The following is a 14,002-nucleotide window of genomic DNA, read 5'->3' as shown; positions in this document are numbered from 1 at the left end:
AACCATTCCGTACTGTTAAAATAATTGCTAATTGTTACATAGAACTGCTTCTCACTAGGGATTTTGAACACAGCAGAAGAAAAAAATCATGTCCCCAGTGCCTCACAGCCTTTAACTGAAGAGAATAAAAACAAGTAATCATATTTTGTAATCACCTACTGTACTTAATTAACCTGTTAGATTTTTTTATATACCATCTTCTATGAGATGGCTTATAAGATGGCATATAAAAGAGGGATATATATAAAAATCTCACTTATAAGTACAAACTAAGAATGGCAGGCACCCAGTAATTATCAACTTAAAATGGTGGCAACCTTCTCTGACAAATATATATGATGAAAGAGGCCATGCAGTATCTTTCCATGCACATTTTACTTCTTCTTAACCATGATTTATGCATGCTAGAATATCTCAAAGAGGAGACATTTGTGCAGGCATAAACATGGGACAAAAAATAAGAATTCAACTGCAGAACACCTAAATTCTCACAAAACCAGAATGCAGTTCTTGCAGAAGTGTACGTGAAAGTTAGTATTTCATGAAGACACTACCAAAGAAATCTATGGCTTTACAGCTAGTATGAGGTTTTGTTAAGAGAAAAGACATGAAATAATGGTGCTGAAGTAGAAACTTCATATACTTCACCTTCCAACTTCACATCTTTCACAAACAAGGCCTTCTGATTTTCTGCTAGGAAGAGCGTGTGTAGGTACATAAATATATACATGTAATTTACTTTGGTTGTCCAACTTTCAAATCAAATTTCTTTTCTAGAAAGTAGCATTCAAATAATGCAATGATTTCCCGGAGAAGCTAGAGCATTACATACCATGCACTTCAAGTTCAAAATTTTCTCTACGTACAACTTTTATGACAGTGGCTGGCAATAAATTATACATAAATTTGAAAATATTATAGATAAATTTCCTGTGTTACCTTCATTTGCAGCAAGGGAAATCTGTTCCTCAGTTACTATTTTCCATCCAGCTTAATAGCTTGTACTTTTTAAACAAGACTGTACCACGAATATTTGTTTTGCCCATGGGAAGAAATGAACTACAGAAAGCAATCAAACATTCTCGGTGTTTGATTTCGCTTCCACAAAACAACCTATTTAGAAGTCTCCAAGGAGACACTTTAGGATCAATTGCATTAAATTATGTTCTGAGAATCCAACAACAAGTCAGAACACAAATGAAGAATAAAATAGCCATGTTTCCTTTAGTGAAATGAACATCCATTATGAAAAAAAAGGCAATTTGCAGTTGATATTTGATTAGATTCTTGTTTTGAAGTTTAAGAGTTGAAGTTTTTACAATTATTTTGAACAATTCAAAATTTGGAAACCCAAATGTTCTCAGTGGTCTTGATCTTTAGTTTTAAAGTGACATCAGAATATACCAGGTCTATTTCAAACTGTTTCAGATTCTAGTCTGTTGCCGTGATCCCAATCATCCGGAACTCCTTAATCATCAGGGGAGCGCAGTCAACACAAGATGAGTACTTCAGCTACCCATTTCCAGTGACTGAAGTTTTGCATCACCAACAACAAGGAAGCTATTTTTTTTTTTTAGCACTCTCAGTACAGCTGAGGTGGTGCTTACCCCATTGTAACTAGGCTCTAAGATATCTAAAACTGAAAATAAGAGAAGCAGGGTCAAAAATTCACGTAACCAGGAAAATAGGTATCACCTTGAGCAAAACGCATACCTTTGTGGTATATAAAACATGTGCTGTGGAGGGGGTTTGTAGAGGACTCCTTCATACACAGGCCACAAACCACTTAAAATTCTGAAAAGTGAACTCTTTCCACACCCATTGGGACCAGTGATCAAAAGATTCATGCCCTCTTCAACCTGCAGCGATAATGAAAATGGAACGATGTTACTATGCAGTATGTATGACATGAGGTGCTCTAAGACCCCTAGAAGGAGTTATGCAAGCATTTATATCAAATTATCAACCCTCTTCATTAATTACCTGCATTTTTTTTTTTATGCAATCATTCTGGAAACAGTAGAATTAGATATAACAATCAAAATCATTTCTATAAGGTCTAAGTGATGCTAATTATAACATCAATCCATCACAGTCAGAATCAATTACTGTAATGCAAATTAGGTCCAAAGTTGTTAAAAGCACAAAGAGCAGTGCTATGCCGTCAGTAATACTAATTTAAGCTTTGTGAGCCAGATCAAATGATTTGGAAAACTTAATTACTAGTGTTATTTGGGGTGCAATACATTTGGTTTCATTCATTTAAATAGAACTCAGTGTATATACGAATGTATTACATGCATAATCACAATGTCAGTATTTTATATAAACACACTGATTGTTTCATCATAGTTACATTACATTACATAATGTCTTTGTTGAGTCAAATAAATAAATATAACTGTCCCTTTGGTTGTAAAGTTGTAATTTTACAAATCTGAAATTCCTACACTGGTGACGCTGGAAGCTTTGCTGTAACTAGAACCCAGTGCTGCTAGTTGCTAACTCCAGTTCCACACAGAGGTGACAAAACTGCTTTAGCTGAATTAAAGAGCCTGCTGCAAATATTCACATCATTGTTCCAGTAATTTCAACTATTTTTAAAAATAATACCATCTACACTGGGATATATAGACTGGGATATATATGGGAGAAATACAGTAAAGGATAGCGAGCAGGTACCAAGTGTAGCTACAATAGTCTTTTAAGAACTCAATTTTTTTTTTCTGAGTAAAGACTCTACTTTAACAATGTAAAGGATTGTGAACCACGCTGTCAACTATCAGTACTGCCAGGTTGTCAGGTAAAACTAACAGACTCAGCTTTTTCACTGTTGCTGTGAACTCAGACTTTTAAAGGAGCCCATGTGAGTCAAGCATCCCAATTTTACTGAAACTACCTAAGATGGATGTGGACTCTCATACATGGCTTTTAAAATCCTAGGTCTATTTTTTCATGTGTCAGCAGCACTATAAATCCTCTCTTCTTTTTCTTTGAGCACTACACACGTCTGCCTCTACGAAGTTACTATGCCTACCTTTCTGGACTTTCCCTTTTATCCATATGCTCCGCCAAGTACTTAACATAAGGTACATGAATTCTGTGCTGTTTATGTTAATGTGATGGCAACAATCAGAAGATTCTTGCATATCATCTTACTTTGAAGTTCAGTCTGGAAACCACCACATCGCCATTCGGAGTAATAATAGGAACATCCTCACAAATAATTCCATGTTCAACATCAATAACTTTTCCTAGAAAGAAAAGAAAAAGCAACACTTAATGTTTTTTGAAACCTCCTATTAAGCAATGATACCCAACAGTCTGTATGCACAGCTGGGCAGGGTAGGTTAGTGAGCTTCAAAAACTGCTTCATGCTCTCCAGGTTCCTCAAGTGAAAGATTTGGATAATAAATCTAAGCTGGTCAGCATTACACTGTCAGTATTAGCCAGGCATGTGTAATGAATCCTAAATTTCATTGTAAATGTAATAGACAATATAGAATCATAGAACTAGCTAGGTTGGAAAAGACCTACAAGATCATCCAGTCCAACCATCCACCTACCACCAATAACCCCACTAAACCATGTATCTCAACGCTATATCTAAATGTTTCTTGAACACCTCCAGGGACGACAACTCAACCACCTCCCTGGGCAGCCTGTTCCAGCGCCTGACCACTCTTTCAGAAAAGTAGAATTTCCTAATGTCCAGCCTAAATCTCCCCTGGTGCAACTTGAAGCCATTCCCCCTCGTCCTGTCACTAGTTACAAGAGAGAAGAGGCCGACCCCCAGCTCACTACAACCTCCCTTCAGGTAGTTACAGAGAGTGATAAGGTCTCCCCTGAGCCTCCTCTTCTCCAGACTGAACAATCCCAGCTCCCTCAGCCGCTCCTCATCAGGCCTGTGCTCCAGATCCCTCACCAGCTTCGTCGCCCTCCTCTGAACACGCTCCAGGGCCTCAATGTTTTTCTTGCAGTGAAGGGCCCAAAACTGGACACGGTATGCATCACAAATATAAAATGCACTATGAAGACATGCCTGTTCGCACCCTGCCTGTATTTGCTGTATATTGTTTTAAGTAGGTGGTCATTATCCACCAGTGAAAAAGTTCAAGGACACAGGAAGTCTGGTCCACAGTCTCTTGGAGCCTTTTCCAGCAATAAGAACAAAGGAGAAAATATTTAATGGCTTGTTTCTCCCTGTTTTTAAAGACACACATACTGTCAAGGTCTGTAAGAAGTTTTAATGGAAACATTTCACTCCAGTAGCTATACCTACTATTTGGATTTGTGGCAATTTTAAATACACAATGTCCACCAGACATTCAGTTATATATAAAATGAGGACTTGAAACTAATTCTTCTGTGAGTAATAAAAAAAAAAAAAAAGAAGAAACAAACTCTACCTTCTCAGTTGCCTGCCGGTACACTTGTCTAACAGAACCCAAATAACCAGGTTCCTAGACAAGTATCAGATATCACCATTACATACAAGAAGCAAAGAAAAATATTTCCCTTTGTACCAGAAGCCTGTGTATTCTAAAACTTAGATTAAACTGAACAAAGAAAAATGAAGCTACAGAAAAGTTAAGCTTATTACAAAAGGATCCGGTAGCATTTCCTTCAGCTAAGGTTAAAGTCTCGTGTCTTCCATCAGAGGGCTCTGTGTTCAGTTGCTTCCAACTTTGCCAAATTACAGCAAGCTGAGAAAAAAAAATTCTCTTTCATTTATCAGTCTAAGTGCTACTTTTTCCTAAAATAAGTTTCTTTTAAAACAGTTCTGTAGCATCCAACATGAAATTATGGAAAACAAAACTGTGTTGCTATTGAAAAAAAGCCACAATCGCAGCCTTCTCGTACCACTGAGAGGCTCTACTACCTTCAGACTCCTCAAAGGCACTTGATATACAGCTGGGAGATCAACCACACCCAATCGGCCATGCAATTTTCACAGCTTCATGAAAACACAAACAGAGCTGGCCAAGACATACTTTTCAGAAAAGGGCTGTACCTTTTCCCACTCCAAGTACATGAATATTTGCACTTGAATTGGCAGTTATCTGTGGAGAACTTCTCAAGCAAATCTGGAAAATTCACTGATGTTTGTGAAGAACATAGATACAGTAGAGAAACTGTAGTTTAAAAAAAAATGTATTATGCAAAGTTGTAAGCTAAGTAAGTATTAAGTAAACTAAATTCTCACTCCCTAAATTCAGAGTGCTAGGCAACCATAGTGTGCTTTTAAACCTTGTAATCAGAAATGCAGTTTGACAGTACTTCTCTACAGATGTACAGAATCACTAGATTAAAAGGAGTATGTGTTGAAAAAGCCTGAGGAGAAGCTGAATATTAAGAGTTCTCTAACAATGGAAATGAACATGCATGTGAGCACTTGTACTTTTATCCACATATCAATCCACTCTGTGAGGATTTCTGAAGTACCAAGACTGAAAGAAAGGAGGAACGCCAGTACACAATGGCCCTTGTCAAAAAAAGTACTGAGCCTGTGGCCTAGATTCATCTGGCCTCAATTCTGCTTAAGTCCTTGTGCCTAGCATTCCATACTGGTTAGCTGCCTCTGAGAGCCTGCAACCACTGCGCACCAATTGCTAGCCACTGTGATGTGGGGGAATTCAGGCTAGGTTAAATGTGCCACTCTGGGGGAATCAAAGCTCAGGGAAAGACTGCAGAGAAAAATGGAGCAGGGTATTACCATCCTAGACCAAAAGGGAACACAAACAGCACCCTTTCACATCTGAATGTATTTCCTTTTGTTTTTAAAATACAGAGTTACCTAAAATGGCCCCAAAATTACTTTGCTGCTTCAAATGAACAAAACGAACTTTTCTCTCACGCATGACAAAATGTAGCAGCTGTACAATGGCATTTATTTTAATGCCATCCAAATATTGCCAAGACCTACAAGATGAAGGCAATAGCTATTTCCACAGCTATCCACTACACTGCATCACGCTGTTTTGAAGAGCTTTCTCAGAGGACCATTGAGAAATTTGTGCTGAAGTGTAACGCTGCTGAAACTGCTGAAAAAAAGTATTTTGTAAAGAGCGCTCTGGAGCCTGTGAAATCTAATGTGATTTAGGTTTTCAGAAACTGGAGGGTGAGAATGAGGATTTCCAACACCCAAGAAGATAAAAAAGGGAGATGGTGCACAGTAAGAAATAGATTAACATGGAAAATGCTTTGTGGAGAGTGCAGACAGAAAGACAGAGACACCAGAATAATACGAGGCAGGGTCAGGAGGAAGAAGCTGCATATTGATCAGATCATTTGGGAGATGGGGGCAGAGACAGAGTTGTCAGCCCATTTCCAGTAGAATATGAGATGAAAAAAAATGAGCAAAGGCTGATAGTAACTGAAACCAAATTATTATTTCTATCAAAAACTACTGAACCAATTTCTCTTTCCTTCCTATCCTAAACAAAATAATGATATTTGAAGACGAAAATGTTACAGTCTCCATTTTCTGAAAAAAAAAAAAAAAAGTTAGAGGAAAGCAGGCATTGTCCACGCAGTAATAATAATACCATCACCATAACCACCACTTGAAATCCTACAGTTGAAATACCTTTTGCACTGTAAGTTTTCACGGAAAACATTTGAGCAATCTCTGTGGAAATGTTTTAGAAAAGCACTGCACAAGCACAGGGTTACAACACAGCAGAAAGATGAAACGGAAGGCAATGTGGTCTCTGGGGCACTAAAACTCAGCGAATGATTTGTTGTAGAAACAAAACCTGTCTGTCTACTGCCCTCTGCACCCGCCAGGCACTCCCTTGGGAGAAAGATATAAAAATGTGACTTAATTACCCTTGATTTCTAAGGGTCCATTGATACGTGATTCTGTTTTATCTTCATTCTTACTGTTGTTTTCAGAGCCTTGAATAACAGCAGTTCTCTTGTAGATGCCTCTCTTCACCTCATCGAAGACAGAAAACATGTTGTAGACACGGGCTGTGTATCCTGCTAACTCAGTAACCTGAGAAACAACAAATGCCTCATTTCAGTTATACTTCACAGATTCTGTAAATGAAATGCTCAGCCAAAGATTCGTGAAAAACGTTCCCAGCTATTCTAAGTCAGTGCTTCTCAGATGTTACTCTGGAAAGATTAGCGATGCATTTTTTGTCACCTATCAGTTCTTCCTCCTTTGAGATTCTGTCCTAACCAAAGTGCCACCCACAGCTCCAACTGTGTTGAGGAGGATAGATCTCAGCCAATGCGATTTACTATTGCTCCAGTAAATAAGGAGGCTGCAGGGACTGCTCTTTCCATTGTTTAGTACAGTCCTTAACCAAAGGAGAATTCCCACTAGATAGTTCAAAATAGCCTATCTATCGTACAATATAAAAACAGAATTTCTGCATTTTCCAGGAAAATACAGGCTGACAGCATTGAGAAAAATAGGCACCCATAATTATTTATTTCTCTGTGTTCTCCAAACCTCCAGTGAGAAAGATGTGTTTCTCCTGAGTAAAACTGTAGGACCAGGCACTCGCTAATGAAAAACCCAGTACAGAAAAGAAATGATTGTCCTGTCATCCGCATGCTGGAGTACCAGAGCCTAATCCGACATCCTGGATTACAGATGGGAATTTTTAAAATAGTGAAGTCTCTTAAGGGGCTTTATGATTTTTTTTATCCTTTTATCTCAGTTACCACCCAGTGAAAACAGGAAGAACAGATCTCTGCTCCAGGAGATTTCTTATTCACAGGCACTGACATCACCAAGAACTCCCATACCTCCATCTGCTGGCAGCAAAGAATTAAACCTGGGCATCTTATTATGTATGAATTATAAGATGTTTTTAAAATGAAAGATTTTTATAGTAAATGTAGAGATCAAGATAAGAATAGCACAAAAATCAGCAGAAGATTATAAAATAATCAGCTTGCTGTAGTTAAATACACATAACCCATGATTCATTTCATCTGCAATGGGCATGCATAGTTTTAATGTATGGACAAACAATCCTGTGCAGATTTCACTGTACAAGACACAGAACTGAGTATTAGACAGGGTCATCGCTCCACTAGAGGTTAACAATTATGCAACATCTCGAAAAACTCTGTTTGTAGAGAGTAACCAGCCAGCATTTCAGTTCCACCAACTAGCAATGATGCTTGATGGAGAGAATCCTGCACATGATGAATGAAAAGTGTAACAACTGCACCCCACAGCACAAAATGTGTAGGAGGTTTTAAACCATGATCCTACAAACTTGCTTCATCACAACACGAAGTACTATCATTTAAACTCTCGACCCACGAACAAAAGATGAGCCAATCTCATCTGCAAGCTGAACAATGCTGACTGGAAAATGGGCACTTTGGTGGATCAGACAGGCAAGATCTGGAGCCTCACTACCACTTGAAGCAGACTGAAGCACGCTGTCTTATTGGAAACTGCCCAAATCACAAAGCAGGAACGATAAACCGGCTGAAGTACTGCAGTATTTATTTAAGAAAAGTATAAAAGTAAACTTAAGATAGAAGCTCAAAGAACTGATTTTTGATCTCCTGCTGCATTGTAATTTCACTATGAGATAAGTCACATGAGTTTGTTCAGCTCTTGCTACTACGTTGTGGGGATTTGTATTTCCAAAAAATAAATGTGCCGTGTTTGTAAGTGCCCACACACACCATGTAAATAACTTAAATATTGAAAATAAAGTAGAATAACATCAGTGCATAATAGGTTATCTGGCAGTCCCTGTAGAGCAGAGGTCAGGCAGGGAAACATAAAGCAGCACAGGTCAAAATCACAGTCCATTAAGAGAACCCTTTGTGGAAAAAAAACACAGGCTCTGGCCTTCTCAGAGACTGTCTGGAGGTGCCAAACTACCCCTCCTCTTCCAATTTGAAAAGCTGTAGCTATTAAAGCTGGATTCCAAGTAAAGGAATTCATAATCTTTGATTGTAATGCATGCCTCCTCCCACTGCACTGGGAAAAGGCATCTCCACCAAAGGGATAAACAAGAACTAACTCAGCAAACATAGAACCACATTCAGAAGGAAACACTGAGAAGAGTAACAGTGCTACCTGGATTTTCATTTGCTTAATAGTCTAGATCCCCAGGAGAGATCACAGATAGCCTGGAACTGGGGTGATGACACCATATCTGATCCTCCAGACAAACACCCAGCACTTCTGGGCTATTTGCAGTCATATGGTAGATTTTTCCTGCCAAAATTTCTCTGCTTTGCAAAATTACTTACAAATTAACAGGTTGAGAAGATAGTAAAAACAGTTTTACAGTTTAAGTGGACAGGAAATAAGTATTCAATTCTTTTGGCATTTCAAACACTTTTCAACATGAGAGTCCCAATGCACTGGTCCGCTGAGAAGAAGACAACCTGAATTCAAGTCTGTGTTCCAAGCAGAAGACTCTGAACCTCTATCAGCCAGATTCTGGGAATTTCTATTGCTCTGTGATGGCACCTAAACACAAGCGTTAACGATAACATCTGTGTGTTGCATCATATTGGCAGCTGTGCACTTTAGACTCTTTGTGGACTTAACTCTAAAGACCAAACTATCAGTTCAAAGGTTGCCATGATTTAGTTGTAATAGTATTTGCCTTAAAAAAAATAACATTTTTTTTTAATTTTACATTAGATGTAATCCCATTTTATTTTTACTTCCTTCATGTTTTGCGCATGACTGATGTACAATACCTCTTTGTATGAAGACATAATCCTTTCAATAGCATCTGCACCGGAGATCAGTAGGTTTCGTGATGTGGTAAAAGCTTCTGTTCTTTCACTAACCATTGCCTGTTTCTGGCCATCTTCTAATTCTAAAAGTTAAAAAAAAAGAAAGAAAATTCTGTTATAATATTCTTCTGAAAATTATCTCAATAAATTAAATTATCGTTAAAATGTGAGCTTTTAAATTAAGAAAAATTTAACTCTATAAAAACAACCTTTCAGAAAGAATTGTTGAATGCAATTAGCACAGATAACTTGGTAATGAAGAGTAAAGGGGAGTGTATGACATGCACCTTCTTATGCCAAATATCTTATTCTTTCATACTATTTGTCTACTCAGATCATTTCATCTTAACACATAATTATCCAATTTACAATTCTTCAAAATATGAAAAAGTGAAACCCAAGCAGATTTTTTGAGAGCGCTTTTACTGCTTTTGCATTCACATATTTGTTTTCAGCCTTACTTATTTACAAGACACATTTACCCTGACGCAACCTTGGCAACGCGGCAATATTTCTATAAGAAAGCAGTAGGTACTTCTCTTATTAAAGACATGTTTAAATAGGATCCCTCTCTTTCTCACAACAGCTTCTCTGTTCATCAGACCCCAGAAGAAGAGTACAGCAAACAATACACTTTCACCTGGGAACTGCCTCACTTCCCTGACAAGATCAGACTCTAGAAATCTACAAGCAATATATCAAAGCCAGATATATCTTTCTGTCTTTATTAGATATATGGATCTAGATACTATTTTTTTCATTCACATTCAAAAATGTATCCCTACATAATTAAGTCTGAATCACTGAAATATTATATGGATCATTTGTGGAAAACTTTCTATATTTTTCATATATTAACTTTGCTTATATACCTCAGCTATATGTTTTTCCTGTCCTCAGATGTTTTTATAATGTAATTTTTTAATAATTTAATCAACTTTACAGTATTGTGTGCGATCTAGCCATTTAGACCACAACGAGAGGCATGGTTTAAAAAAGAAAAAAAAAAAAAAGGAGAAGACAAAGTCTCTTGCAAAGAAAGGAGGGATTATGAAACTCTTGCTCATGTGGTTCTCATTAATTTACAAAGTTGTTTTCACTCCAAGAAGAGTAAACTTTGGTGACAGCAAGAATTCAGTTAACTCACTGCTGTAAACTAAATGGAAATTTGTTTCTGACTTCTCAGAGAGCCAAATTTTACCGGTCCTGCTGGGATTACAGCTCATGCAGCCCATGGGATGTAGAACTACAAAAAATAAATCATTTAGGATCTGGCCATGGTTTAACTCCACTAAAGCAGTACCTCCACCTGGATGCATTTGCTCACAGCTGTTTCCAGCACCCAGGCTAGCTCATTTACCAATAATGTGGACATCTCTGCGTACCATTTATTTTAAGCATACTCCAAGAGGAGGGTATTTGAAAAATTAAAATTACACAGAATTTAGCATTTTGCTGTTTGAAAACATCTCTTATATGTCTAACCCATCGAGATTACTTTATCTTTTCATTGGCTTGCCTCCTGTTTGAAGAAGTGGGGCTCTGTAACAGTGCAGACAGACTGTCCCTACTTCACACGGTCCTAAACATCACCAATAAAATGATTCCTTTTCTTTTTCTTTTTATCACAGGATTTTTTTTAAGATTTCTTTTTTTTTCCCTGAAGAAGCGTACGAAATCTGCTGCTTTGCACCTGAAGTCTCAGGTCTGGTCAAGGAACTAGTTTTACGCATTACCTTTATTCTGGCATTTGTCCTGAAGTCCAACACCTGTTCCTTCAGGTTTGAATTAACTAGCACCTGAGCTGCTGAGGCAAAAGGCACTGCTTTGCCAGCCAGGTAAATGTTGGATCCAAGTTCAAGTCTGCTCAATTCTTTCAGTACTTGTTATACACTGGTTCTGACAGTGTCATTTGTCAGTATTAATTACATGTTTATGAAGCTTCATTACAATACGCCTCAGGGCTCCATAATAAGTTTCATGCTTTAACATTATGTTGTTGGTACAAATATTCTTCTGCTTTACAACATGAGTTCTCTCTTTATCTTCTTTTTCTCCCACATTTCAAAAATATTTATCAAAAGAGTACTCGCGAGTAACAGGAATGTCATTTAGTTTAGCATGCACACAAATCAATTATCCATCATTTGTTCCATATACTTTCACTGTGGCTTAATCCTTGCAAAGGACATTCTTTCTCATTTTTTAACTCACGCTGTAATATCATTCATCACAATATCATACAATATGCAGTTAAATGACTTTTCTTCAACTGCGCTCATTCTCATCTTAGCAGACAGATTCTTACACTGATGATGAGACTCTCACACTGCTGGTGACTCATACTCAGCACTTCAGTTGTGCTGATAACCTTCACCAGTTGCATGAGGTGAAATAGCTTTTCCAGACTCTTTTGTTTGGAACAGGACCTCCTGATATTTTTGAAGCTGTCAGCAAGATGCCAGCCAGGGTGCTGATATGGTGTCCTCCTGAGCCATGTGACGGGCAGCAGCTCAGGCAGCTGAGCACCCAGCCACGTGCAGGCACAATTGTGATACTACTAAATAATGTGTGGGCAGGTCAAACTGAGCTTGTCAACTGAGTCGAACAGCCCTGATATGAAATGTCGTTACAGAGACCTGCACTGAAAACAACACCCTTATTCCTGTTTAAATGAACCAATTTTAGAGCTCGTCCTTTTGCTTACACTGTAGTATCCATGCTTAACGAATCCTAGGGACCTTGTGACATTTTCTGTGGTTCCACCTGTGCATAAGGCAACCTGTTGAGGCAAACTCCCTGACTCGTCTTCATCACCCCTCCCTAACTACCTTTCTTTCTGCTCTCTTCTTCTTATAGTACCTACAATAACAACATTACTTGAGTCTCACTTCACTTCTTGGAGAAGTTATGTCAACAGGATGTCAAAAATGATGCCATCAAAGCCTGAAACACAAACTTCACTGCTCTTCTCCCAGTGAGTCAGGGGAAAACAGCAGTTCCTAAGAGTCAATGTGTAATAGAATAACTAGCTATAATTACATTGTGGTTTACAGAACAAGGAGATAAGCTTTCTAGGAAAGCTAGCAAGAAGTATCATTTTGTAAAATAGCAGGAGTTGCTGCAAGAACCAGCATGCCATCCCAACTACAGCCAGTGAACGAGAACTGCAACTGTCGTTATAATCTCACGGGAGTACCCTTTAAGTCCCAAATAATAACTCTTTGTCAGGTTTATGCTCTAAGCTCCATCTTTTGCATTGCTCCTCCCTCAGCTGACTTGCTAGGCCTGAGTTACACGTGAGACACGGATGTGGTAAAAAAAAAAAAAAAAAAAAAAAAGGCTGTGAACAATAAAGAAATGTGAATGACACTGAAGTAAAGTAGTCTTTAGAGGATGTAACTTTACAGAACCATTTGGAAATAAGTAAAAATGGTATTACCGCCATCTGCAAATCCTGTTGCGGTGATGATGGGCACAGCAACCATGACCATGCCACAGCTACTCCAGACGTACTTCATCAGGAACTGCTCTATCATGATGTACCATAAGCGTTTGGATAAAATGAGATTCATTTGATCTGCCAAAGCCTTGTAGCTTTTTTGCAGTTGTTTCATTTCTACCTATAGTTAAAAAAAATACATTTATACAATGCAACAAAAATGCATGTGCCATGCAAGACACATTCACACACGTGCACAAACTAATCAAGTATCCAGAGTTGTGGCTCCTGAGTGCCATCTCTTGTGCAATACTTCATCATCACAGTTCTATACTCTTGCAGCAGAGGTGTGCAGCTTTACTGAAGCCAGCAGACCTGGTTCTTTCTTACATCATTGTCCCCTAATGCCATGCTGGGAAGTTTTCAGGTCTTTTAGGATCTCTGGTATATACAAGAACAACATATGAGCAGTCACTACAGCTGACTACAGCAATCAAAACAAGATTGATTCTACATCCTTTTAATGAAGATGCAGCTGAAGAGTTTCACAGCAACTGAAACTCCTCACATTGTAAAGTGTTTGGGCATCAATTATCTCTGACTTAAATCTGCAAAGCTCATCGCTAAAACGCAATGCTTCTTGTTTTTGTGAACGGCCTAGAGGAAGAGAGAATTATCCCAAGAGGTTTAACAAGTCAAAGATAGTTCCAAGTCAGTATGACATCATGCACTCAGTTCAAGCCAAAAGATGTGGGAACAGAAGAAACTGTCTAATTTAGCTGCACTGCAAACACTACCATAGGCAGCTCTGGAGAACGATTG

At 38.2% G+C, this 14,002-nt stretch overlaps 1 protein-coding gene across 1 annotated transcript in view; it reads right to left on the bottom strand.

The window, feature by feature from the left end:
• Window positions 1–14,002, bottom strand: part of ABCD2 (ATP binding cassette subfamily D member 2) — a 47,146-nt gene that overhangs the window by 31,476 nt on the left and 1,668 nt on the right. The window contains exons 2-6 of the mRNA XM_021384624.1: window positions 13,181–13,361; window positions 9,700–9,821; window positions 6,832–7,000; window positions 3,160–3,254; window positions 1,714–1,859 (exon numbers count right to left, since the gene is read on the bottom strand). Coding sequence (XP_021240299.1) covers window positions 1,714–1,859; window positions 3,160–3,254; window positions 6,832–7,000; window positions 9,700–9,821; window positions 13,181–13,361 — 713 coding nt within the window. The remainder of the gene's footprint in view (window positions 1–1,713; window positions 1,860–3,159; window positions 3,255–6,831; window positions 7,001–9,699; window positions 9,822–13,180; window positions 13,362–14,002) is intronic.

The sequence above is a fragment of the Numida meleagris genome, chromosome 1 (assembly GCF_002078875.1).
Source record: "Numida meleagris isolate 19003 breed g44 Domestic line chromosome 1, NumMel1.0, whole genome shotgun sequence".
Taxonomy (NCBI): domain Eukaryota; kingdom Metazoa; phylum Chordata; class Aves; order Galliformes; family Numididae; genus Numida; species Numida meleagris.
This window is presented reverse-complemented; position numbering and strand designations above follow the sequence as displayed.